Source organism: Herpailurus yagouaroundi, unplaced genomic scaffold, assembly GCF_014898765.1.
Source record: "Herpailurus yagouaroundi ecotype Mexico unplaced genomic scaffold, PumYag 162, whole genome shotgun sequence".
In the NCBI taxonomy this organism is placed as follows: domain Eukaryota; kingdom Metazoa; phylum Chordata; class Mammalia; order Carnivora; family Felidae; genus Herpailurus; species Herpailurus yagouaroundi.
This window is the reverse complement of record NW_024412403.1, coordinates 49089573-49116386: the sequence shown is the minus strand read 5'-3', so window position 1 is coordinate 49116386 and position 26814 is coordinate 49089573. Positions and strand designations below refer to the sequence as shown.

Genomic DNA, 26814 nt, shown 5'->3' with positions numbered 1-26814 from the left:
CTATTTGTTCATTATTAATTGCATGGAAATCTCAAGCCAACCAATATATTAAACACATCCTTTTAATTTGCTATGTCTCCCTTAAAATACTTTATAGCAAAATGATGTCTGAGATTTGCTCAAAATAACAGGTGGAAATGTATGGGAGGAGAGATGGCATGGTACTGATGAGTTGGTGACTGTTGAGGTTGGAGGTGGTTCATGAGATTCATTAAAGTATTTCTACTTTTGTCTGTTTTTCCATACTTTAATAGAAAAATAAAATTTTAAACATGAGCACAGTAAGTTTAAGTATCTTCTAAGTATACTAAGGTATTCAATAGGCATTGGTACCACTACCGCATGAAAGAAAAGGGGTTCAAGAACAACCCACATCTTATAAATAGGTACCTGAGCTGCTGACAGCTCAGAGCCTGGAGCCTGCTTCAGATTCTGTGTCGCCCTCTCTGCCCTCCCCAACTCGCTCGCGCTCTCTCTCTCTCTCAAAAATAAACATTAAAATTTTTTTTTAAAAACTAAGGAAACAAAAAGAATATTGCTAACCATTTATTCAATTATGGTTTTTTTGTCACCAAACAAGTAACTGAGTATCAGTTATTAGATCATCTCTGTGATTAAGACTCCTTTAAAATAAGTCTACAGTTATCCACCTTCCTCACCCATTTTCCTCCTCTAATTCCAAGGCTACACCCCAAGAGGACATCAGACCAAGCTTATAAATTATCCCCTCTCACACTACTACAGAGTCCACTACCTGTTCAACTTTCCACTTCCTGCAAACTAAGTCCATTAGGAAACACAATACTGTATGTCCACTAGCCTACTAGTTGCTTTGCCTGGTGCTACAGCTAAGGCAACAGGTCAATCCAGTATCCAGGGTAGCCTACACATCACGTTCCTCATTGGGGAAAGAAAGTGTCCAAGAAACACTGTGGAGGTAGACCACTGAAGAACATAGATAGCCACATGTTTCTGGGTGAGGGCAAGCCACACTGTTCTAAAGACTACTGACAGCTGACTGGCAGCACTGTTTGTGGACTAGACTTTCAGTTTCTGATGTAGGGTTTTTTTTGGCTTATTTATGCTATTTCCTTGAAAAGACTATTAAGTCAGGATATGTTCTGAGAGCTTAGAAGGCAAGTAAGTGGTCAAGAGGTAAGTGATCTTATTATTGAGGAAACAATAAATTACAAAAATAAATTTTTACAATAAAATAATTATAATAAACAATTACAATAAGATAAAATTTTAAACATGAGCATGGTAAGTTTAAGTATCTTCTAAGTATACCAAGGTATTCAACAGGCACTGGTACCACTACAACCATCCGTAAAAAATAAAGCACAGGATGTATTATTAAACTCATTAGACAACTCAGATAGGACACCATGACAAGATGGGAGGCCACACAAAGGAACAATATGTGATATAATTTCTAAGATTCAGAGAACCAGTTTCAACATCTTTTCCATGAACATAGGTATGAAGTTAATAATAAACATATGAATATATGAAAATAAAGAATAAAGAGAAGTAGTAAATTTAGTGGCAAGAAACATGTGAGAACTGAAAGGTTGTTTCACCAAATCTAAAAGCTTGTAATTCTATCCCCTAGAGGAGAACATAGGCTACTATAGGTAATTTCTTCACAGTACTGGCTATACTTGTTGAATTTTGATCTAAGTTTCATAATATTCTACAGATGCTTAAATCCCCTGAAATTATATGCAAATGTTTTTGTGTCAGCATCTATGAATTCTTCTGAGAAAATCGTCAAAAGTTTTCTTCAGATTCTTAACCTAAAAATGGAGCTTATGTTTGGAGAGATAGGGTTCAGAAAAGACCATTTGCATTGACTTGAAATATAGTAAGATTCATCACATAAAGGCCAGGAAGATCTTACTATATTTCAGCACATCTCCCATATGTTCTGAAATACAGAGAGAGAACTAGAAATTACTAATCACCAGATATTTATCGAGAATCTACCACTAATACAATTCCATACAGTGAAAGAGAGGAAGAGAAATTATACAAAAAGACAGCTTTATTTACACTGTAACTACTAAATTAAAAGAAAGCAAAACTCCAAAATCTAAATGGAACAAAAAATACAATCTCTTAGAATCTAATGGCTGCAAAGGATTATACAATGCCACTTTCGCACAAAAACATCTTTTATTAAGGCCCTTATACACAGTCATCCAGACTCTATAACAAATTACTCTATCATAATATAGATGGTTTTAAGCGTGTAATTTGTATGCAAACACAAAAATCGTAAAAAACAAAACAAAACAAAACGTAAGTTTGCTTTTTAAGTTCAACATCTAAGAATATTAAAAGCTGAGGAAAGCAGTTTTTTAAAATCTACTTTCAAGCCATAATACATAAATTTCAGTCTACATTTTTAAATATACTTGGCCCCAAAATGTATGTCAGATCCAAATTTGTCAATAAATATTACTTCATCTTAATATAAACAGTACATGTCATCTGAAAAATGGAAAAAGTAAGTTTTTCTTTGCATGATTACTAAAAATTGTGTTTAAGATAAACTTTACAATACACCTCTTGAATGTAGTAATCTTATTTTTTATTTGAAACTACTTCATATACCACATAAAACTGATGAAATGACTGCAATTCCTCGGGTGCATTATTACAATGAAAAGGATTCAAAAGAGTCAAAGGGATCTGAAAACTGACCTATTCATACACCCAGGGGTTTAAGACTAGTTGCAAAGAATCAACCAGAGAGTACTTTAAAAATGGGATTCCCAGGTCCTACTCTCTAGTAGGTCTACAAGAGATCCAGGAATTGGTAAAATACCTCTCCTGGTAATCCTAAAGAACAGCAGGTTTGAATACTAGCAGAGAGGCAGGAATAAGAAAGGGTAACAATGAAGGTGCCAACTTAAAAAAAAAAAAAAAAAACTGCAAAAAGGTATGAGCACATAGTATAACACTAAGTGAAAAAAGTTCAAAAACAAATAACCATATGATTTCACTCATGTGGAATTTAAGAAACAAACGAGCAAAGGAAAAAGAGAGAGAGACAAAAACAAGAAACAGACTCTTAACTATAGAGGACAAACAGATGGTTACCAGAGGAGAGTTGGGTGGTGGGAGGATGGATAAAATGGGTGATGGGAATTAAGGATGTCATGATGAGCACCTGGTGACGTATGGAATCGCTGAATCACTATATTCTACACCTGAAACTAATATAATGCTGTATACTGAAATTAAAATAATAAATTTTATAAATATGTAAGAATAAAGCAGAATAAAATGGATTCACAGTATACCATTTTCAGGAATATTGGTGGAAGGTCCTGGTTCTCCAGGTGGTTCCAAGCTATCCAACAAACGATTCACTTTATTTCGCAGTTCTATCAGCTCTCGACGGAGATACTTCACTTGACTTGATTCTAGGGGTCTTGGTTGGCCATTAACTGGAATAAAAGCATTAATTTGCTCAAAATTAGGCAACATTCTTTAAAAATCAGCACAACGATAGCAATAAGGAAAGATAAATGGATTTTTTGAAAAAGTGAAAATCAAACAAGACATTTAATGATGACATTTAAATGAAAACTCTTTTTAAGGAAAGGATTCTTTATTACTAAAAATTCGCTTTTTGGAAAAAAAAATATTCATCAGTCTTTGTGGATGCCACATCTATGGCCTATGATATTAGCTTAAAAAAAGTTTTACTAGGAAAAAAATATAGTAAACTAAAGCTTTAATATATTTTTAAGAGAAATGATGTACCTTCAAAAGCTCATTTTTACCACACACTGTTCTTTTTTAAGTTATTTATTTTTGAGACAGAGAAAGAGTGCATGAGCAAGTGCTAGCGTGGGAGGAGCAGAGAGGAAGGGAGAGAGAGAATCCCAAGTAGGCTCTGCACTGTCAGCACAGGGCCTGACTCGGGGCTTGAACTCAAAAACCATGAGATCATGACTTGAGCTGAAATCAAGAATCAGATGCTTAACCGACTAAGCCATGCAGGCCCCCACCCCACACTATTTTATATTCTTAAAGTAATACAATCAATACATTATTCTAAATATATATGTTAAAAGGTGCAACATGACTGACAGTTCTATTATCCCTCTTGCCTACTTTTTGATCTAAAAAAAGAAAAAATAGCCACCTAAAATAACTGACCTAAAAAGTAACCTATTAAAAAAAATGCAGAATTCATGAATCCAAATCACCACTGTCCTTCAAAGTGGTTACTTCCAAAAGCAGTATAAAAGCCACAAAAAGACAAAGATTATTTAATAATCATTGGGTCTTTTTTTAAATGAAGGCAACGCTACCTCATTTAACCCTTCTGTCCAAATGACTTCCAACTGACTTAAAAGTAAAGAAAAAATATGAGAAATCCTTCATCCAGCAACAAAGATTGCCACCACTAAAGGTTACTTTAAAAACAAAAAAAAAAAAAAAGAAAAGTAACAACAAGGTTCTGAATGCACACTTCAAGACAGGAGTTCAAAAATTAAATTAAAATGCTTTATGCACTGCCAGTACACATATATACAAATTACTAAGGTAACAAATTAAAAAAGGAAATCCATTTAAATAAAGGTGCAGGGATTCTTTGTTAACTGAATTGCAAATATCAAACCAGCAATAGAAGTTTTTTGAAAACAACTCACCAATATTTTACATACCGTCCATATATCTACAAGGAAGTTCAATACAATCTCCTACCTACATGAATTAATTACTGACTTGTTAGGGTATTACTAGGTTTTCTTTGATACCTAAAAAGGAGAAAAGCAGCTCCTGACAACCAGGAACTGGCCTAGTCCTGTAAGACAGACCTTAGTGCTGCCAGAAGCTGGCCTGGCACTCACAAGTAAGCCGTGGTGTTCTCTTGCTGAACATGAACAATCTCAAAGAACATCAACCATTAGAAAAGATCACTCTGTGACTGTGATAGATGGAAGATGAAAACAGCACCACTGCATAATCATGTGAGAACTCAGACAAAACAAGAACAATAACCAAACCACAAAAATGACCAACATCCCTAGCTAAAATGAGTGATGGCTGCTGTTCCACTAATTGAAGCTTTAGCCACAACTCCTCCCACCTTCTGCATAAAATTTAGTTACATACCCAATCACAGGACCATCTCCACCTACTAACCGCATCCAATCTATAGCAAGTCCCACTTCCTTGAACCTTATCCAAAATCCTCTACCATACACCTAAGCCCTATGAAAAATCCTTTCCAATACTTTTACTGAGACACCCCATTGTTCTTCCACGGTATTCACTCTTCCTCACTGCAATGTATTTGTAGTATGCCCCTTTTCATTCCTACCATTGTTTGTGCCTTTTTTCTTAATTAATCTTACAGAAGTTTGCAAATTTGTTATCTCGTCAGAATTGTTGATCCTATCAATTCCCTGACTTCTAGTCCACTTCTGCTCTTTACTAATTTTTCCTTATAAGTTATTTCGGCTTACTTTGTCCTTCTTGTATAGAAGGCTACCAAATATCCCCTCAAGTTTTACTTTAGCATACTCTAAAAACTTTGTTATATAGAAGTCATAGCTAATAATTTCTAATTCCCATAATTTCTTTTTTATGTTAAAGCATATTTTTATCCTCAAAAACCAAAAGATAACACAGACTGACTCCCATAGTGTATGTTATCTTTTTTGTCCAGTGGTTTCTAAATGAAGCCAGAGAATGTGACCTCCAGGGTATCTCTTCTCTAGAACTTATTGAAATTTGTTGGAAAAACCACTATGTGGTTAATTTTTATATAAATAGCCGTATGTGCTCAAAACAATCATACCCCTTCTTAATTGCTAGATGCATAAGACCAAGCCTGTATTTGATCTGTTCAAATTTTCTCTATCCCTACTAATAATTCTGAGCCTGCTTGATTTACCAGTTTCTCAGAGAAGAGTAATAAAAGCTCTCCCATGATTGTGAATTTATTTTTCCTTACGGAACATCTATGGCTATGACGTACAAGTGTTCAGAATTATTATATACTCCCAGTGAATTATGCTTTTTATCACTATGAAGTGACTATTACTAGGGAATTTTTTAGTCCATTCTGTTAGTATTCCTAACTAGGTTTGAGTTTGTCTAGTATAACATTAGCCCTTTACTTTCAAACTTTGCATCATAATATTTCAGTATGTCTCTTATAATAAGCATGTAATTAGATCTGGTTTAACTCCAATAAGAGTCTTTTAACATGTACATTTAGTCCATTTGTGTGCATTGTAGTTAGTATTTTATATTATATATTTATCAAGCTTTCTCTCTGCTTCTTTTCCTCATCGTCTAGTGAACCAAGTAGGTACTCTGTTTCCTCAGTCGGTTAAGCGTCCAACTTTAGCTCAGGTCATGATCTCAGTTCGTGAGGTTGAGCCCTGGGTTGGGCTCTATGCTGACAGCTCAGAGCCTGGAGCCTGCTTCAGATTCTGTGTCTCCCCCTCTCTCTGTCTCTTCCCTGCTCGCACTCTCTCTCTCTCAAAAAAATGAATGAATGTTAAAAAAAATTTAATATTTTAATTCCTGGACACCTGGGTGGCTCAGCTGGTTAAGCATCCGACCTTGGCTCAGGTTATGATCCCACGGTTCTTGGGTTCAAGGCCTGTGTCCAGCTCTGCACTGACCACATGGAGCCTGCTTCAGATTATCTCTCTCCCTCTCTCTCTCGGCCTGTCCCTGACTCACACTTTCTCTCTCAAAATAAAGACATAAACTTTAAAAAAATGTAATTCCTATCATCCTGTCCTGTCTTACATACAATTAATGATCAGGACTTTTGTCCCATCTTTTTATATTTCTAAAACTATTGTTGTTGTTGTTTTTTATTATCAGTGCTCATTTAAATTTACATGTTGACCAGTTTATTTGCTCACAATTTCTTGCAGGTTTCACCATTCTTCTGGACTCAATTTCCTTTTTGCTAAAGAACTCTTTTATTCTTTTAACAGGGTCCATGAGTGGTAAATCCTCAGTCTTTTTATTTTTGATGTTTTTTTCTCCCTTTATTCCTTAAGTGTAGCACACTATAGAAAGCTACTTTTCCAGATTTTTTTTTTCTGAACATTTGGAAGATGCTATTCTACTGTCTCTGGCTTCCATTATTACTATGAAGAAGTCTACCAAAAGTCTAATTGCTTGCTAGATGATGTCTTATTCTTTCAGGCTACTTGTAAGATTATCTTATTGCCTTACATATTTTCCAGTTTTGTGACAATATGTCCAGGAGAGTTTTGTTTTTACTTACCCTGCTCAGGACTACGTTTCCTCCTGAATCCGAGTTTATATCTTTTATATAATACTGAAAATTTCTTTAGCCATTACCTCCTCAAATATTTCCACTCCCCCATTATATCTCCTTCTTTAAAGTCTTAATGGAAATAGGCTGGACTTTCTTATTCGTAAATTCTATCTTATATTCTTCATCTCTGTTTTGGTGCTTTATTCCGTAATTTCTTTAGACTACCTTCTAGTTCAATAATTCTCTCTTCCACTGTGACTAATCTATTTTACCTCTCCTCTTTGTATTTAATTTGAATGATTATACTTTTCATTTCCCAAAGTTATCTTGATTTGTTTTTAAAATCTGTTTATCCTTTTTTCATAGTGCCTTGTTCTTACATTCTTATTTCTCTTACATCTAATAATTTTTAATATTATTTTATAGATGACCACTTCTATTAACTGCAAGTTCTGGGAAGTCTAACTGCACTATTAGAGGTGGCCATTGTTTCTGGCCTACATGGATTGTTTCACATGTCTTACAGTTCTAAACTCTAAGTTCATCAACAGGATTTTGTCTAGAAGCAGCCCATGACCTGGATTGAGAGCTTACTCTAAGAGATTTCTGCCTTTACTTCTTACCATTTTTTATGGTAGTATCTGTGCCTGTGAGTTCCCCATCTTTGAAGACAGTTTAAATTTAAATCCAACCCACCTAGCAACCATGGTTAGAAATCCTCAAGGGAGCCTTTACAAACCCAACAGCTTCAGGGTATGAGAGTTTCCTGTATCAATTCTTTGATTTTTCCTGTACCAACAGAGAGGTATTTTTCTTTTACAATATTCTTTTTTAGGGGTGCCTGGATGGCTCAGTCAGTTAAGCATTCAACTCTTGATTTCAGCTCACGTCATGATCACAGGGTTCATGAGTTCAAACCCCATGTCAGGCTCTGTGCTGATAGTGCAGAGCCTGCTTGGGATTCTCTCTCCCCCTCCCCCTCCCCCCACCACGTGTGCATGCATGCTCTCTCAAAATAAGTAAAACTTAAAAAAAAAATTCTTTTTTAGAACACCCCACTGAGGGTCTAGGACCCAAGGCCTCTACTATGTAGACACCAAATGACTAGTCTTTAGACTATGCAGAATAAAACCTTGACCATTAACACCAAAAGCACACCAAGTCTCACCCTTTGGTACTACTGGTCCCAGTTTTTAATTTCATCTGTCTTTTGGTCTCTGGACATTTCTCTTACTCTCCTGAGCAACTTCAAGTATATATTTCAAAAAACACATTTATAATAGTTAATCTAAAATGTCCTCAGTGTTTCTGGAAGGAAGATTTTCAGTTTATTGAACCTTCCTGATAGCTGGCTGCTAGTGGTTATTTTAGATTCAATACTATGCAATCATACCTTTTATTTAAAAATTTCTTAAACAGCTTTTATTTGTTATTAGAATTTTAAAATCTAACTAACATTCACCCTTCCTACATGGAGATGAAATAGATACAAATTAAACCAACTGGCCCACATCAGGTTTCATGAACCAAAAGGTTCAGTGTCACATAACTTATTAAAAAATGCTAAACAAAACATCTAGAAAAAAAGGCCCAGATTTTATTTTTCACATAAGCATGCTACCACTTAAACTCTGTAATCTTTTCTATCTTATCTTTTAAGAGTTCTAGGGGCGCCTGGGTGGCGCAGTCGGTTAAGCGTCCGACTTCAGCCAGGTCACGATCTCGCGGTCCATGAGTTCGAGCCCCGCGTCAGGCTCTGGGCTGATGGCTCAGAGCCTGGAGCCTGTTTCCGGTTCTGTGTCTCCCTCTCTCTCTGCCCCTCCCCCGTTCATGCTCTGTCTCTCTCTGTCCCAAAAATAAATAAACGTTGAAAGAGTTCTACATCACAAATCTGTTACTGTCTACAAGAATACAAAATCTAAAAGATTAAAATTAGTCTTGTATTTGTTTTTTTTTTAATCAAAACTACTTCTAATTTAATCTTTAAGTACTCCTTAAAAAATAATGTCTACAGTCTTAGGCCTATATGTTAAGCTCTGAGAATAAGTAAAAACATGTTACATTTATGGAAAATAATTCTATATTCTCAGAGTACTAAGAACTTAATATAATGAATAAATTTAATAAATTTAAAACTTAATAAAGGTAGTTTCAATACTGCAATTACTTTCAATCCTGGAAATACTTCTATAAGTGGCACCCATTACTATGTAGGATACTGAGCAGATGGAGATTTTACATTTTTTTTTTTAACGTTTATTTATTTTTGGGACAGAGAGAGACAGAGCATGAACGGGGGAGGGGCAGAGAGAGAGGGAGACACAGAATCGGAAACAGGCTCCAGGCTCTGAGCCATCAGCCCAGAGCCTGACGCGGGGCTCGAACTCCCGGACCGCCAGATGGTGACCTGGCTGAAGTCAGAGGCTTAACTGACTGCGCCACCCAGGCGCCCCCAGATGGAGATTTTAAATGCAACTACTTTCTATTAATCTTCGGGAAAGAAAAAAAAGAATATAGGCAGGCCTAATAATTCGAAAATTCAGATACGGCTGAAAAAGTTATCGCTTAATTCTGAGTCTTTAAAAAGAAAAGCTAAAAAGTCTTCAACAAAAACACAATGGATAAAATAGTAAATTTATTAGAAGATTTACCACTTACCAAATAACGTCAGTTTCAGTATTCTACTACACTGAATTGCAAAAGAAAGGTCAGAACTATCAAAAATTGTTATAAGGTCTCCATCTGGAATTTAAACAAACAGAAGTGAGTTTCAGATTTGTATCAGTAATAAACTAGGATATACATTAAATTAAAATTGAAAATGTAGGTAAGAGAGCATAATTAGAATGTCCCATAAAAACCTTAAACATTAAAGGATCTAGGAAAGATGTATCTGTTCAAAAGAATATCAATTTTGCTTATTACTTTTATAACAAGGCTATTTATCATATCCTCATTAAGAAGAGCCAAAACATAGCTAAGATTAACATATGACGATCCTTTATAAGTCACCAGAGCATTCATGGTAGCAATATAACAAATTATTGGTTTAGACTGAAATCTTCCCATTCCAAAAAATTTAAATATATTTATCAAATGTTAAAGAAATAAAGATTCTCAGTGTTCGAAATGTAATTCTAAGTATAGTAAAACACCACTGACACAAATGTAGAGGAAGCTATTATAGCAGTAACTAAAAGGGTCACTGACCATTTTGATACTAAGATGAAAACTATCAACTCTCCTTAGAAAAAATACTCATATACACAAGATTCTATAATCTCCGAGATCTCAAAGTTAAAGAATATTATAATCGGCCTATCAGCTGCTTGTTTCAAAAGCTTTCAAAGGGCTCAGGGAAAATGTTCTCTGGAGAGAAAAAGAACAGAAAAGAACCCAGAGGCAAGGAGTTGGGTCAGGAGCCTCTGCTGGCTATCTTCACAGACACAGCTGGGTTGGGGAAGGGGAGTAAGGATGGTAGTTCTGTCCTGGGGAGGCTGCTCCAAGGATGTTCTGCTACACCAAAAACACTGACTAGACAGATTTAGTTTGAACAAAGCTGGCAACAAAAGCCATAACTGAAGATTTTATCACTATTCTTAGATCTTTATAAGATCTAAGATCTTATAACCAGACCCACTTCTTATAACATATCTAATGTTCAGACTTCGGAGATTTTACTCATAAATATATTTTTAATAAAGTATATATATATAAACAGAAAACCTTCTGTAACTGCCTTTTTTATTTTCTGAATTTCACAACAGAAATATATGATGGCAAGAACTTTACCTAAGCCAGTCCTCCACCCTAATTAATACCTAACAGTGTATACAATTACCACAAGTAACACAAATCTGTACAATTCAAAACACTCAGAAACTGTGAAAAACAAATCTAATGTGGTAACTAGATGTGGAGGACAAAATTTCAACACTGAAGATACCCTTAAGTTAGGGGTCCATAAAGTGAGACTAATGGTCAAAAATCCCTGTTTAAAGGACTATGAACCAAGAATGGCTTTTACATTTTTTTTAAAGGTTTTCAAAAAAAAGGTAGATGAAATAGAGACTTAATATGACCCACAGTGCTAAAATATTATCTGATCTTTTAGAGAAAAGTTTACCAATCCTTGCCCTAAACAAAAATAAGGTATTTAAGAGCAGGCCAGATAAATAGTGAGGTCAGCTTAAAATATACAAGTTTGAGGCAAGAGCATAGCATCGCAGATAAAATGAAAGCTGTTAACAATTTGAGTTCTAAAGTGAAGAAAAAGAACAAATTGATCAAATTAAGGCACACACTTGGAAGTCAAAAAGGTTAAAGTCAACATATTAGAAGTAGATGAGATTGTATTAGGAAAGAGAATGAGAAGCAATTGCTCTCTTTTACCATCCAGGTGACTCTCAAAATTAGTTTTGGGTACCATTAGACCATACTTTGTTAAAAAAAAAAAAAACTACACCTGTAGCTAAATGGCCAGCTAGCTGATTGATCATCAGTGATTTATATTTTTATATTTCCCTTCCATAGTATAGGTTGTTGGAAAGTGGGCCAACCAGGGACATACTCCAAGCCACTGACAGTTCAGCAGAGCCATGTGATGGGGTCTGGCCAGCTTGATGTGAACAGAAATGATAAACACTACCTCAAGGCCCAGGGAGTACAATCCCTCACGTAATCCTCTACACTCTGTCTTCGTCTATCTGCCTGCTGGATGTTAATGCTCAAGGTGAGCTTATAAGCCATGTGTTGAACATAACACAGCTTCTGTCAACCTGGGCCTTTGAATGATCTCTTGAGTGTTAAACCACTGAAATTTTAAGATTTCTATTATTAACAGCAGGCATTACTTTAAGCCAGCACACCGAGAGACAGGGAAACGGCTGTTAGTGATAAGAAAACTGGGACAGTAGTGTCAGAGATGTTAAGGGATAAGAGTTATTTTTAAAAGGATGGTATGGGGGTAGCAATGCCAAGTATAAAGATCAAGGTGAAACAGACTGGAAATAAATTCAGCAGAAAGAAACTGGTAACCACCTAAAGTACAATTTCAGTAGAGATATTTACAAAGAAGAAGGTTTAAAGAAGATGAAATAAAGACAGTCTATGATTTTAATTCCACTGTGTGTCTGATGCAACATCTGTCATATAAAACCCATTGCCATAAAAACAGTTTTGTGGTCAAATGAGTCTAGGGACACTGAATACTATAAACAGACAATGTGTATCAGCATTATTACATGTTCTAAAAATTCCTGCAGTAAAGAAACACATTTCTGTTTCAACCAGCTTTCTCACACTTAGTTGACCATGAAAACATTTTTCATCCAATACCTACTGATACCTCTTTCACTTTGAGAAATATGAGTGAAAGTTGGTTTTAAAAGCAAAAAGGAAGCCAAAATTGCATGAGCAGAAAAGAAAAAAATATTTGTAAAAATATTTGTGAAAGTGGGGCACCTGGGTGGCTACGTGGGTTAAGCTGTCCTCTCTTGATTTCAGCTCAGGTCACAATCTCATGATTTGTGAGACTGAGCCCTGTGTTGGGCTCTGTGCTGATAGCATGGAGCCTGCTTGGGATATTCTCTATCTCACCTCTCTCTTTCTCTCTTTGTCCTTCCCCCACTCACAGAGGTACACACGCACACTCTCTCTCTCTAAATAAATAAACTTTAAAAATATATATTCTGTGAAAGTGATTACTAAAAACCCCATTTTTAATAATAAATCACTTAGCTATTTTTAACTTATAAAAGAAATTATAATCAGCTACATATATATCCCATTAAATAAAGTGGGTACTCAATTATGACAGAAGGGAAATTTATAATGAGCTGTTCAATAAAAGATAGGCAAAAGAACACATACAATACTTAAACTTTTAATGACTAACTTTAGAAACAATCTTACCTTCATCTTTATACTTTATTGTAACTTCGTCATTACTCAGAAGTTTTCCTCTGAAAACTCGCTGCATCATTAGCACTAATTCATCATAAGTAATATCTTCATTATGAATGGGAATTCGTCGAATATCCTCCCCAAGTTGAGCTTTGATGATCAGCTTCCCACTTAGGTCCAACTGTCCATTCATGGTGGACTCCAGGATGTTGCGTATATACAACTCTAGGGAAAGACTGATAAAATGGTTTTGGTGATTAAACAGCTATAAAAACATTTCTTAAAAGTTGAAAAGCAGGGCGCCTGGGTGGCTCAGTCAGTTAAGCATCCGACTCTTGATTTCAGTTCAGGTCATGATCTCACAGTTCGTGAGATCCAGGCCAGTGTAGGGCTCTGTGCTGACAGTGCAGAGCCTGCTTGGGATTCTCTCTCCCTCTCTCTCTGCCCCTCCCCTGCTCATGCTCTCTCTCTCTGTGTCTCTCTCAATATAAATAAACTTTAAAGAAAAAAAAGTTGAAAAAACTACTATTGGAATCTAAGAAATTCTGGTCTTCAAAAGAGATTTACTGTTCCAATGTTACCCCATTCATCAAGTTAAAATGGAGATAACTTCAGTATATGCATAAGAAAACAAGTTTCATTATTTTTGGCAATTATTATTTTACCCATATATCTAACCACCTATCTGCCATTACCATTTAGATTTCTAATTTAACATGTCGGAAAACAAACTCCTGATCCTCTCCCAAAAATCTGCGTTTCCTGTAGTTTCTCCAACTCAGTTAGTGACAATTTCCTTCTTCTAGGTGTTCAAGATTTAAAAGAAAAAAAAAAAAAAAGTCCAAATAGCCAACAATCTAGTTGCTACTACCTTTAAAATATCTCTATATTCCAATCACTTCAGTAACTTTACCTCTACCAGCTTGATCTAAAGCTCTTGCCTGCATTACTGCACAAGACTTGTAAGCAGTCTGCCTTTTTACCTTTGTCCACTTTTAATCTATTCTCAAATTTAGAATTATCCTGTTGAATAAAATCTAATGTCAGTCTGCTTAAAATCTTCCAATGGATTCACATCTCAGTTTTAATAAAAGCCAGAACTACAAGGTCATGATCTGGCCTCTGGCCCCTAGCCAAGTATTTAACCTCATTTCCTACTTCTCTCCCTGGTTACACTGCTGCACCCACACTTTAAGTTCTCCTTCTCAATTCAAGGCTTTGCACTTGCTGTTCCCTTTGTCATGAGCCCTTTTCAAAACTCACATGATTCAGATCTCTGATCAAATCTTCATTTCTCAGAGGTTTGCCCTGACCATCTAAGCTAAAATGGATCTTCTTTCACTTTCTTACCCTGCTTCAATTTTCTTCAAAGCACTTATCACTCCCAGACATTAAGAATTAATTTTGTATTGTCTTTTCCACTAGAAAGTAAAGAAGTAAAAGGTTTTGTTCATTGTATTCCTGAGCCCAGAACAATACTGGTCTAGCACATGGAAGTCATTCAATTTTGTTAAATGAAGAATACTGGCTTTCACTCTATATTAGCCTATAACTAAATGCTAACTCTAAAGAGAAAATCATGTGTGAACACTAGAGTCTGAAATGTTTCTCTCTAAAATAAGAAAGAACTCACTAGTATTTTCTCTAATTTTCCTATCTGTTTTTGGGAACTTAAGGAGAAAAGACAAATGAATGACATCCTCTGGAGCTTTCTAGTAAGAATGTCCACTATTGTCTCTTAATATTCTATACCTCACCCCTCCCCAAACCTGAGTGGCTGTGTATGTTTAAATTGCATTTTTTAAATTTTTAAAAAGTTTTTTTAATGTTTTTATTTATTTTTGAGAGAGAGTGCGCACGTGTGCGAGCGAGGGAGGGGCAGAGAGAGGGAGACACAGAATCCGAAGCAGGCTCCAGGCTCCGGCCCACAAACCGCGAAAGCCCAACGTGGGGCTCGAACCCACAAACTGCGAGATCATGACCTGGGCCGAAGTCGGCTGCTTAACCAATTGAGCCACCCCGGCGCCCCGTTTAAATTGCATATTTTAAGAAAGAAATAAGATAATGTTAGAGAACTAGCCACTAAATACTAATTTGCTACAAAATTTTCCCTTCCTGGGTTTTACTTTCATCTTAATTTTAGGTATTATTTCAGAGTGATTATTCTGTAATGACACTAATTCTAAACTCAAAATATACTATGAGGTCTCTAGTAATTTACATGGTTACTACAGAGTTCTAGAAAATACAGTTACAATTAAATAATGTGTTAATAGCTCTTCTTCTCAAGGTCTATCTCTTGTTTTCAAGACCAAAATGTTCTTAAATACATCTACAACTACTGAGCATTTCCCTAGTTTCAACTCCCCACCTCCTCCTGCCCCCCCCCGAAATGATCTTATTTAAAGTGCCCTACAAAAAAATAAAATAAAATAAAATAAAATAAAGTGCCCTACAATCTCCTACTGGCCACACTGTAGTTTCAACCTCATGTTTTACTACTGGCAGCTGTTTTTTCCTCTTAATTTGTTAACATCATACCGGCTTTTCATGCTTCTCTACAATCATTCTACAGTTTTCGTACCTCTCTACAATTATTTTTCTTGGTGTGAAAGCACCCCATCTACCCTCCAACTCATCACCCCCTCAAATACCTGGAGAAAGTTTTCAGGAATCCTAAGTCATTTCATGAATATTACATATAAATGCCCTAATATTCTTTCATATAAATGTCCTATGTCCTTCCAACTATTCCTTAAATGAGTGTCTCTAGAACTCCTTGCCATATTCTGAACATTTTAATAATTTCTTTCTTTTTAAATTTAGAAATACTCTTTTTCCATGATGCAGTGACCCACAAATCACAGATGGCTTGGAAATAAACTTCCCAGTTACTTCAACAGATTTTTTAATTATGCCACTTAGTGAGGACCCAAAGTCAGCCCTTGAAGGCCTGTATCCTCAGATTATCCCTTTTTCAGCAGGATGTAAATTCAAACTCCCTTTAACCTAACACTAAATACCCTCCACAATTTGCCCTTCCCCTTGTTTCTTTCCACTCTTCTTTTTTTTATTTTTTGTACTTGTACTGTATTTTACAGCTATATTAGTATTTTCAAATGGGGCATTAAATACTGAATCTAACACTTTAAGGCAGTTCAGAACAGAGTGGATTGTGTTCCTAAATCTGGATGCTAAGCTTGTCTTAATTTAAAATAAGAATAGTTTTCTTTATCTGACAATTCTCACAATGAACTTCTCATGAACACTGTGATTAACTGAAACCTCCATACAACCTCTTCACCTATTAGCCAAAGCATTTTCTATAGTCAGGAAACATTTACTTAATACCTACTATGTGCCAAGCTCTGAAGTATAATTACTTCAACAAAATGGTAAAGATTCCACCTTGCTCACCTTACAGTCTGAAAGTAATAAAGAACTTCAGTAAATCAAGGTATGTTACTTCCTCCTACCCAGAGGATGCGTAAACCAGCAAGAACATAGTTAAGGACCAGGGTTTAGCTTCAGCAACACGTTATTATCTACTCTTACCAGCACCTAGAATAGTGCCGGACATACCGTAGGTATTTAAAGACTTGTTTTTGTTCTCTGAACAAAAGATGAATAAGAAATAATAAATTTCTGATAAGGGATTGGGAGAAGAAAGCTGAACTGTTAGGGTCGGTTCCTAAGTCGGACCTTCACACTGTACCTTCTTTGAAGTGATTTCCCGCAACAGACATACTCCTAATTAAGAGAAATTTCCAACATCGAATTAACTAATAGTATGTTTTTTTTATTGGGGGGGAGGATTATGCAGTATTCATTTCCAATGGATCTCAAAACTTTAGTATCTTTTCCTTTTATCTGCCATGTTTGCCTGCAAATTCACTTATTCCTTGGTGTTTCCCATGCACTGTAAACTCCCTGTGGCCAGGAACCAAAGCTTCTTTCCTAAGGCCGTCCCCAGTTTGTGCAGCCATCTCCTCAAGCCACGTACACAATTATCACAAAACTAAGGACACTACAAAATTCTCCCTTTCAGGGGAAATCCCATCCCCAACATTTTCTTATGTAACAGAATTCAGGTCCTGTTTTTCTCTAACTCCAGTCACTAGGCAGACCCTAGTAATGAATGAACTACCAACTGCCAGGACTGCTAGTGAGATCCTTACAGTATTTTCTTCTCCCATCTTGTCCATACCCCACTCCCTCTGAGGTCCAGAAAGGACACAGACACTAATTTACCAAGTCCTCCAACAGGAACACTGTTTTCAGCACTGAAGAATAAAGTGACATGCCCAAAGACACATAAAAAGCCTGCCTCGAACCAGAATCCAGGTTCAGTGGCCAAACCTCCAGCTCCTCGAATCCTATGAGTTGAGCCCGCTCAAATTCAGGGGGGCCTGCTTAGGCACCTCCACAGGGTAGCAATTTTCCTTAAGAAATTCTAAGCAAAAGCAACCCTTGGTTACTACAAAGAATCCAAGGAGCCACAAATCCTGCCTGGCCAGTAAGAGGGTAAAGATTCCCACTACCAGCCCCGTGACCTTAGGCAAGTACCTCTCCAAACCTCACAAAATAGGCATAATAATATCTAAATTTAAAGGATCTCTAAATTTAAAGGATCCTTGTGATGATTAAATGATATTATGCATCTAAAATACTTACTACAGGGCATAGTAAAGTAAACTTAAAAGTTCGCTATCATCATCACTATAAAACCGGGTTGGGCCTCCAGACGGCGCTCGATTAAACCCTGGCACAGCTAAGGAACAAGGTTCCTCTTAAGTGACCCCAATAAACTTACTCCCTTAGGCTCTATTCTTCACCCATCCAAGCCCCTCTGGGGGTTAGGTGCTCGACCACCCCAGGCCTCACAAGCCCCCTCCTCTCCTCTCCCTCGGGCAGTCCGACCCCTTGGAGCCAGGAGGAATCGAAGCAAGAGCACTTGCCGGCCCAAACAACCCCCAGAGACCCCCGAGGCCTGCCCCCCTGCCACGGTGGCCTGCGGGACTCCCATCCCCCCCTCCGGGCCCTCCCCTCCCCAGCGCGAGGGCCCTCCCGGGCCCCAGCTCCTTCCCACAGCCCCCCTCCGGCCCCACCCGCCGGGTACCCGCTGGTTCGAGCGAGGCCCTCCCAGCGCTTCCTCGTCTCCCTCCCCCCCCCCCGCCTTGTCGATTGAGCGGCCGCGCCCCCGTCCCCAGCGGCCATACCGGCTTGTCGAGGCCGCCGCGGCTGCCTCTCCGCGGGTCTCCGATGACCGGACCCGTGCGAGGCCGCCGGCGCGTTCTGGGGCGTCGTGAGGAGGCTGCGGTCACGGCCCACTCCGGTGCCCTCCGCCGGCGCCGCCGCACCTCGCTCGCAGGCTCGCGCCGGCCGCGGCCAATCGCACAGACCCACCAAGCCTAGCGAGATCTCAGGCCCAGTACGTGGCAGGTGGGGGAAGAAGAGGGGCGGGAACAAGGGGAAAAAAAAAAAAAAATCTGTCCTTTCGCTCCGCCTCACAGCAAGCAGGCAACCCAAAACGCATGCGCAGAGGCCGAGGCGCGGGGCGGGTAGTGCCCGAACCTGTGTGGGCCGAAGTCTCTGCTTTCTCACTGGATGACCGAGTGTGGCAGCGTATGCTGACGGGTGCACGCATGCGCAAGGCGTGACCAGGCACTTCCGGTTTTCCTGGAAGCTTGAAACCCGTCCGTCGCCTGTGAGGCGTGGTTTGCTGTTTTGGACTCTGGTAGACTGTTGAAAGTGGGCATTTGTTCAAGTTTGGGTGGCTTTTGTTTTGTTTTGTTTTTAGTGACCATTGTACTTCTTCTAGTCATGTCTCGAAAAAACGAATCCTTTTCCCGCCTTCCACAAACTCATTCATTCTTATTGGGCACCTACGCACTGTGTTGGGAAAGGGGATGAATCAGTTGGTGAGCAAGGGGTTTCTAATAGCGTTTACGAGACAGGACAAACCTGTGAGTGTGTAAAAGGTAAAGTCTGGAAAATTAAGGTTACTAAGGATTCCGGATGCCTTTTGGGAAGATAAGGCAGCGTGCACTATTTACTCTTTTCCTTCTCTCTTTATCTAAAACATTTGTTTTAAATACGCCTATTTTTGTAAGAAGTGCCCTGGCTCAGACTGAAGTCTACATTTTTCGGGGGGAGGTAGTAAAATCTAAGGGTAAGAGGTGCTATTTTAAAAGTTGCAAGTAGTTTTTGCCTCCCTATGACAGAAACCAAGCAGAAAGCAAATCGAACTCACGTGGTCCCCAGTTGTTCGTCAGATGTTCTCCATGGACCTGGGGTAAAGTGAATTCAGGGTGAGAAATAAATTCTTTTAGTACTATAGTGTGATCTTTTTGCAGTTAGAAGTCTGAAAAATTCCATTTGAAAATGAAATATATGACGTCACACTGCTTTTTGCCTCTGAATTGTATTTTCCAACGCTGTGTGTATTGCTCTTTGAGCAATTGCTTGCAGAGATGGAGGAGAGGAATGTAGAAGGAATGAAAAAAGTTCCTGACTTTCTCCAAAGACTGTTCTTCGTTACTTGTTATTTAGGACAATAGTACTCCATATTTGGGGAAATGCACAGCTGTCCAATAGTATTCTAATGTCTTTGAGATGGTTTGAGATTGGATAAAACTACACAAATATGAGCAGAGGTAAAATATTCCCTGAAGGAAGTGAATTATACCACAATTTTCCTAAAAGGAGGTAGATCCTGGGGCAGGATATAAGGAACTGAGCCTCGGCCTGGAATAAAGGGAAACAATTTCCTCTCTTTAGGCTCCCATGAAAGGGACACTCACTGGAGTCCTGCCATTGAAAACTACATTGGTCCTTGTTACCCTGGGACCAGCTGGAAGCTAGAAGAGAGACACCCATAGGGTGGTCTGTTGGAGGGCCTGGAACATTTGCACTCTGAAAGCAGCTTGAGCTTCTGTATGTTGTAATTCCTTCATGTTTCATCCCCAAACAATTAGTGGAAGTCTTGTTTAATGTTACAACCTGTTCCCAGCTACCACTATGGAAGTTAAGAGACGAGGTAGTGATGATTCCTCAGGTCAAAGCGGAAGTAGGACCTGCCCAAGGCAAGAAGTGAGAAATAAGAGAGTAAAGCATCATTTGGAAGCCAGATCAGAGATTCAAGTGACATGAGGCAAGAAGGATGTCTATGCAACATTAAAACATTTACCCAAGATTCTCCAGAAATACACATTTTAAAATTTCTAATGAAGAACTTGATGAAAGATTTTGCCTCCTGCTATCTCAGATGCAGGCTTACAATGTGATTAAGCATGAAATCAAGGAGATTTGGGTTTATTTGTATTTTATAGAGCCGATATAGAGAAGCATACGAAATTATCATCTGTGTGTGTCAAATTGCTTAATAACCCAAACCATATCCTGTTCATTTTCTTGTTTCAGCTTAATAATAAATAGTCCACAAAACTTCAGTGACCTTTCTTCCTGATCCTATATAACGATTACATTTTAAAAATTAAGAGCATAATGAACAGCTGGAACTTGTTACCTTACCCAAGGATTAGAAGATTACCAATAATGCCTCCCTATGTGCTTCTACCAGAGGGGGTCCCATGCCTCTTTCCTGAATTTTGCATTTAACATTCCCTTGTGTGGTTTTTTGTTTTTAAATGTTCTATGTAATTTAATCACATATATATCTATATACATACATACATATATGTGTGAATATAGATATATATGCCTATGTGATATATTGCTCAATTTTACTTCTTCATTGGCATTGTATAGAGTATCATCTCTTAGTTTTCTGGAACAATTTTTGCACTCAATATTATGCTACCAAGATATATCCATATTGCTTCATGTAGCTGAAATTCATTTATTTTCATTGCCGAATAATATTCCTTTGGGGGAGTATACCACAAATTTTTAAAATTTGTCCTATCAAAGTGTATTTAGATTGTTTCCAGTTTCTGCTGTGTGCCTTTATAAACATACTTTTGTATGTCTCTTTTCAAGAGTATCTCTTGTTACATGCTAATACATAGGTTACTGAATAGTAGATTATGCAAATATTTAGTTGTATAAGAAAATGCCAACTCTCGGCATCACCACTAAGACTTTGGGGCGGGGGAGGGGGGGTAGGGAGTGTAAGTGGTATCATTTTGCAGTCTTATTGAAGACTATAAAGATTACATTATAACCCTGACTTTTTGTGCAAACATTTGACATGTAATTGTTCTGTATCCTTACTTATAATTCTGTCTTTGAGTATCTGGTTCACCCCCACCCAACTTGAATTCAAGGCTGTGATTATATTCTTTCTATCCTTCCCAGCATCTGGCACTGGTTGTGTGAGTGAATAATAGGCACTCAATGAGTAACCGTTGAGTCAATGAAAAGTTATTACTGTTTCTGTAATGTGTCCACAGTTGCTGATGATACAAGTCTGTGTACTTAGGCTCCCAAAACATGTGGATGATAACTGGCCAGGGAGTGATAACCTGAATTGAACTAGTTACCACCTTTACCAAGAACATGGTTTCTCCCACTGTATGTGTAGATGCTGATTTTAGATACTGCTGCCTTTCATTAATGAAGCCCAAAAGGCTGTTAGCATATATAATTATCACTTTTTAAACGCTTATGATCACATTTATTGGGATAAACATCAATCAAACTATTAAGAAGATTTTACTAGGAATTCTGTAAGTAATTACACTTTTAAAATGCTGTTAGAAAACATCTTACCCTCTTTTTTTGTGTGGAGTTTAGAAATGTGCTCAGAGAAGATTGAACTTCATGCTCACCTGGTCACCTATATGCAGGTGAATCTGATTTTAAAAGAACACGAAGAATAGTCTTGAATTAGAAATGTTAAAGTTGGAAACATGTGAATAAACGTGAAGCAGTGTAGGGAAATACTTTTGACTTACCTGTAGCAAAGGGAGAATTGAGGTACTAGTTCAAAGGTTACTTTCCTTTTTCACCGACATCTGAAGAAGGGTTAGATTTGAGATGTGGTTTTGAGAGAGGCAGTCAACTCACTTACCTCTCACCTCCTCTTTCTCCCTGAAAGTCTGTGTGGCTAGAATACTTCAAATAGAAGAGGAAGATCCTAATAATCAAAAAGGTATATTCTCAGACAGTATGGGAAATGGGACAAAGACTATGAGACTTGTAGCAAGTTGAATAAAACCTATTTCATCATGTCCTCCTTTAGTAGTCAGTATAAATCATTTTGAAAATTTCAATCATCTCTTCCACCCTCAGGGGAATAAAAGAAGGGATCTAAGTTCCTCCTTGGGTGAGAATTTCAAGGAGAAGTTATGTCCTCCCTGAGAATCAGCCCTGTTGTGGCAGCAGTTGCTAAATACAGAGAATTCCAAACAGAAAGGGAAACTCATGAGGACCAAACAGGATTCAGGTGGTCAGGTCAGCCTCCCTTCCATTGGCCAAACATAAAGATCTATTTGTGTAAACAAATGAAGCTGCCACTCCATGCAGAGATAATGAAGGAGAAAAGAATATTTTTACTCTGTAACTTTGAGGGAGTCATTCATAGCACTAGCTAAGCGACATCCTTCAGTCTGCCCTACTAGCTGCACATCCACTGAGACCCTAAAATGTTTTGTCCTTACCATGGGGCTCTATATCCAGCCCCTGTTTAGAGAAATTGCTCCTTGTAGGCCATTCTTCCTAGATTTTGTATACGTAGAGGCTGGCACCTCTGAGGTATTCAGTATATATTTATTGAATGAAACAACACTAAGTTCCTCACCATTTTAGTGGGCAAGTCTCCAGAAACAGGGAGCAACCATCACTGGTGAGTTCCTAGGTCCCTAGAAGTATAGGAGTTTTTCTCTGAGTAACTTGAAATTATTCACTTTTCTTCCTTTATGTCTCATGGAGACAGTGCTGAGTTACATCTATGTAGTCCGTCAGCTTTGGTTGAAAGACTGATGTCATAAGATGTACAAGAAGATCTCACAACTTTTCATTTGATGAAGAGTATCTTATTTTCATCTCTTTTAAGAAACCCAGATGTCAGATTCTAGGAATCATGCAGGTCAAATCACAGTCTGCGTACTGAAAGGCTCTCACATCTCTAATCTAACATTTATGCCAACAATCTTGCTTTTAGTTCCTCCATATAAATGCAAAATTAGGGCATTTTTAAAAAGCCTTTTCAATGAAGAAAAGCTCATAATAAAAAGTGAAAAGTAAAACAATGCCAGTGTTCACCTATTAGTTTGATTTTCTTAAAGTTTCATAACACTTCATAGAAAAGGGTATGGCAATATATTCATACTTTATTATATATTTGTATCATTATAAAATGATGTAAACTATTTAAAGGGTGGTATGGTAGTATTTATCAACATCTAAAATAGCCAATCCTATCTGACCCAGCAATTCTATTTCTTGGGTACCAGAGAAACCCCTGCACATGAGAACACAGATACCACTGATGTGTTATTTTCAAGTAAAAGACTATACAGCAATTAAAAGAAATACACACATACAGTTAGATCTCAAGAACATTTTATTAAATGAGAAAAAGCAAGTTTCAGGAAGTTATGTTACTTTGCAGGAAAGAGTTAACATACAAACCAAAACGGCTATCCTTAGAAAGAACTGCTTGCATGATTTGGCCTATGGCTAGTGTCTGGGAGCTTGGATTTCAGGAGCATTCCTGCTATTCATTGATAAGAATTGTGCATTGAGCCTGAACTGTACAACCAATGTGGTTTATGCTGAACACCTGCTTGCTTTCTGGGAGTCTGGAATTTCAGGACATGCCAGGCAGAGAGCACCTTGTGACCAGCCCTGAATAAAAACCCTGGGCACTGACTCTCTAATGAGCCCTGGTAGACAACATTTCACACGTGTTGTTCCAATTCATTGTGGAGGCACTAAGTGCACCCCATGTGACTGCACGGAAGAGATCTTTTTGGAAGCTTGTGCCTGGTGTCCTCCAGAATTCAGCCCATGTGACTTTATTCTTTGCCAATTTTGCTATATAGTGTTCTGTTATAATAAATCATAGCCATGAATACAATTGTATGCTGAATCATATAAGTGTTCCTAGTGAATCATTGAACCTGGGCATGGCCTTGGGGACTACTGAATTATTTCCCTATACCATTTATATAAAATAAGGAAAAAGAAGCAAAAGACTTTGAATTTCTGTGGGTATATAATTTTATGTATACACATTTCTCAAAATCTGGAAGGTACACAGCAAACTTATTACAGTGATTAACATAAGGTAATAACTCCTTCTTATAGGAGACAGGGAAGGAAGAAAAGAGGGGCCTGGATTTGGTAGAAATTAGACAAAAAGCACTTTGGCTCTATCTGGCATGCTCTATTTTAGTTTTTCTTATAGAAAATATACTCATGTGCTGCCTAAGTAGGAAAATATTTTAAGTCAATTTAAAAATAGTTTCAGCCCACATTTAGAGTCACAAAATTTTGGAGCTGGTGGGGAATTTAGAGTTCACCTGGTCCTGCCCATACCTTTAAAACGGTAGAGCCTCAGGCCTTTGCCCAGAGAGGCAAGTGTTGTGTTTTGCCATGTCAATTGTAGTTGGCACCACAACTCCCAGTCTGGAATGCTTCCTAATCTGCAACTGCATGGTAAGTACTGTGGCAAGAAGAAACTGTCTTCTTTTTGTGTTATTGCAAAGGTCCGCAAGGTCTCAATTGTTACAACATAGTTTCGTAGCAGCTTATAACAAAGTTCAGCAAATTGTCAATGTCATACTTCCACGTGTAACAAAGCTATACTGGAAGAAGATAAGAATTGGACTATAGTTCTCTGGGAAATGGAGTTTGTACATGATAACAGCATTAAATCATAGCACTCTGCTTTGCTTTTAATTTTTTTCTTGTTAAAATAAGGGGCTAACATATTAAGCAGTGGGATTTTTCAGAAATATGATCAATAGCTTGCAAAAAAGATAACCTATTTCTACTTTTGAAATAAATCACAAATAACGACTTTAAAAATGAATCCCCAAGTTCATATGTTGCTTTTGGGAGTATAAAATGGTGCAACCACCTCGGAAAACTGTTTGCCAGTTTCTTGTAAAGTTAAAGATACACTTACTCTATGACTCAGCAATTCCACTACTAGGTATTTCAAGAGAAAACACGGAGACTTTATATAAGAGTTTTATATCAGTTTTATTCCTAGTTTTAAAAACTTGCAAATGACCAAATGCCTATCAACTGGTAAGAGCATAAACAAAATGTGATTTATCAAAAAAAAATTGAGTATTACTGCAATAAAAAGAGGCAAAGCACTGATACACATAACATGAATGAATCTCAAAAATACTATGGTGACTGAAAGAAGCCAGTCTCAAAAGAGAACATGATTCCGTTTATGGCATACTAGAACATGCAAAACTAATGCATGATAATGGAAAGCAGGTCAGTAGTTTCCTGGGGCTGAGGATGGCAGAGGATTTAACTGGGGAAGAGCAGGAGAAAATATTATAGGGTGATGAAAAAGTTGTTAATTTTGCTTAGGGTGGTGGTTTTACTACCCTAAGGGCATACATTTGCTAAAGGGCATACATTTGCTAAAATATCTGATTTACATTTTAAATGGGTGCATTTTATTGCATGTAAATTATCAATGAAGTTATTTTTTTTTAAATGTTTATTTATTTTGAGAGAGTGAGCAAGTGGGGGAGGAGCAGAGACAGAGGGAAAGAGAGAATGAATCCCAAGCACGTTCCACACTGTCAGCATAGAGCCCAAAGTGGTGCTGGAACCTTGTGAACCATGAGATCATGGCCTGAGCTGAAATCAAGAGACGGGTGCTTAATCCACTGAGCCACCCAGGCGCTACTCGATGATGTTAATCTAAAAGGTTAAAAAAGAACAAAACAAACAAAGCAAGCCCCCTACCAAAGCAAACAAATAAAATAGGAAACTAATTCCAATTGCCAAAACTAAGGAAAACTGCTTTAATATTAAAACAAAACAAAAAAACCCACAAAACAACAACAACAACAAAAGTCTTCAGTGACCTACTTGTGATACTGAAGTTTCCTGTGGGCACAGTGTGTCTTTGTATATACATAGTAATGTATGAGTGTGGAATAACATTGAACATTACACATGACTGTTTAGTGTATGTACTTAGCAAACTGGCATGGATGTGAATATTTTGTTCATTCCAAGTAGTATGCCCTCTCATTTGGTAATATACCCAGGTGGACACTTTGAAGAAAACTTAATGTGAATTTCAAGTAGTAGTCAAATAGCAGTGTTTTTGCCAAGGTATGTTTATTGGTTTAATTTTTCAGAGATATGTGACTTGTGTGTTCATGTTTCCCTATTTATGTTGTGTGCCAGGAAACTTATGGTCTAATTCGAGGCCCACACCTAGCAAAAATACAAGACCATATGAAATGTTTCTTGGGTATTACTCTCTTTCTGCCCCTATGATTATTTTCCCTTCCTCCTGATTTCCTTAATCAGTTTTTCAGCAGCTTATGTATATATTTTTTCAAATACACACTTAATAGGTTACATATATGTAAATGAAGTCATAGATGATGCACCTGTAACACTACTTTGAGTTTTTTATGTGTGCTTTACTACATAATTGCTAATAAAACTTCTCCTTTTCT

General features: G+C 37.6%; 1 protein-coding gene across 4 annotated transcripts in view; it reads right to left on the bottom strand.

Moving 5' to 3' along the window:
• TFG (trafficking from ER to golgi regulator) overlaps window positions 1–18624 on the bottom strand; it is a 33381-nt gene extending 14757 nt beyond the window's left edge. For 2 of the 4 annotated variants that reach the window (XM_040484323.1, XM_040484325.1), the window contains exons 1-4: window positions 18400–18624; window positions 13190–13416; window positions 9935–10018; window positions 3312–3458 (exon numbers count right to left, since the gene is read on the bottom strand). In XM_040484323.1, the coding sequence (XP_040340257.1) occupies window positions 3312–3458; window positions 9935–10018; window positions 13190–13373 (415 nt within the window). In that variant the 5' untranslated portion in view covers window positions 13374–13416; window positions 18400–18624. Of the gene's footprint in view, window positions 1–3311; window positions 3459–9934; window positions 10019–13189; window positions 13417–18399 lie in introns of those variants that run through there. The other 2 variants (XM_040484322.1, XM_040484324.1) reach the window with 1 other exon arrangement.
• Window positions 18625–26814: the final 8190 nt, after the last annotated feature.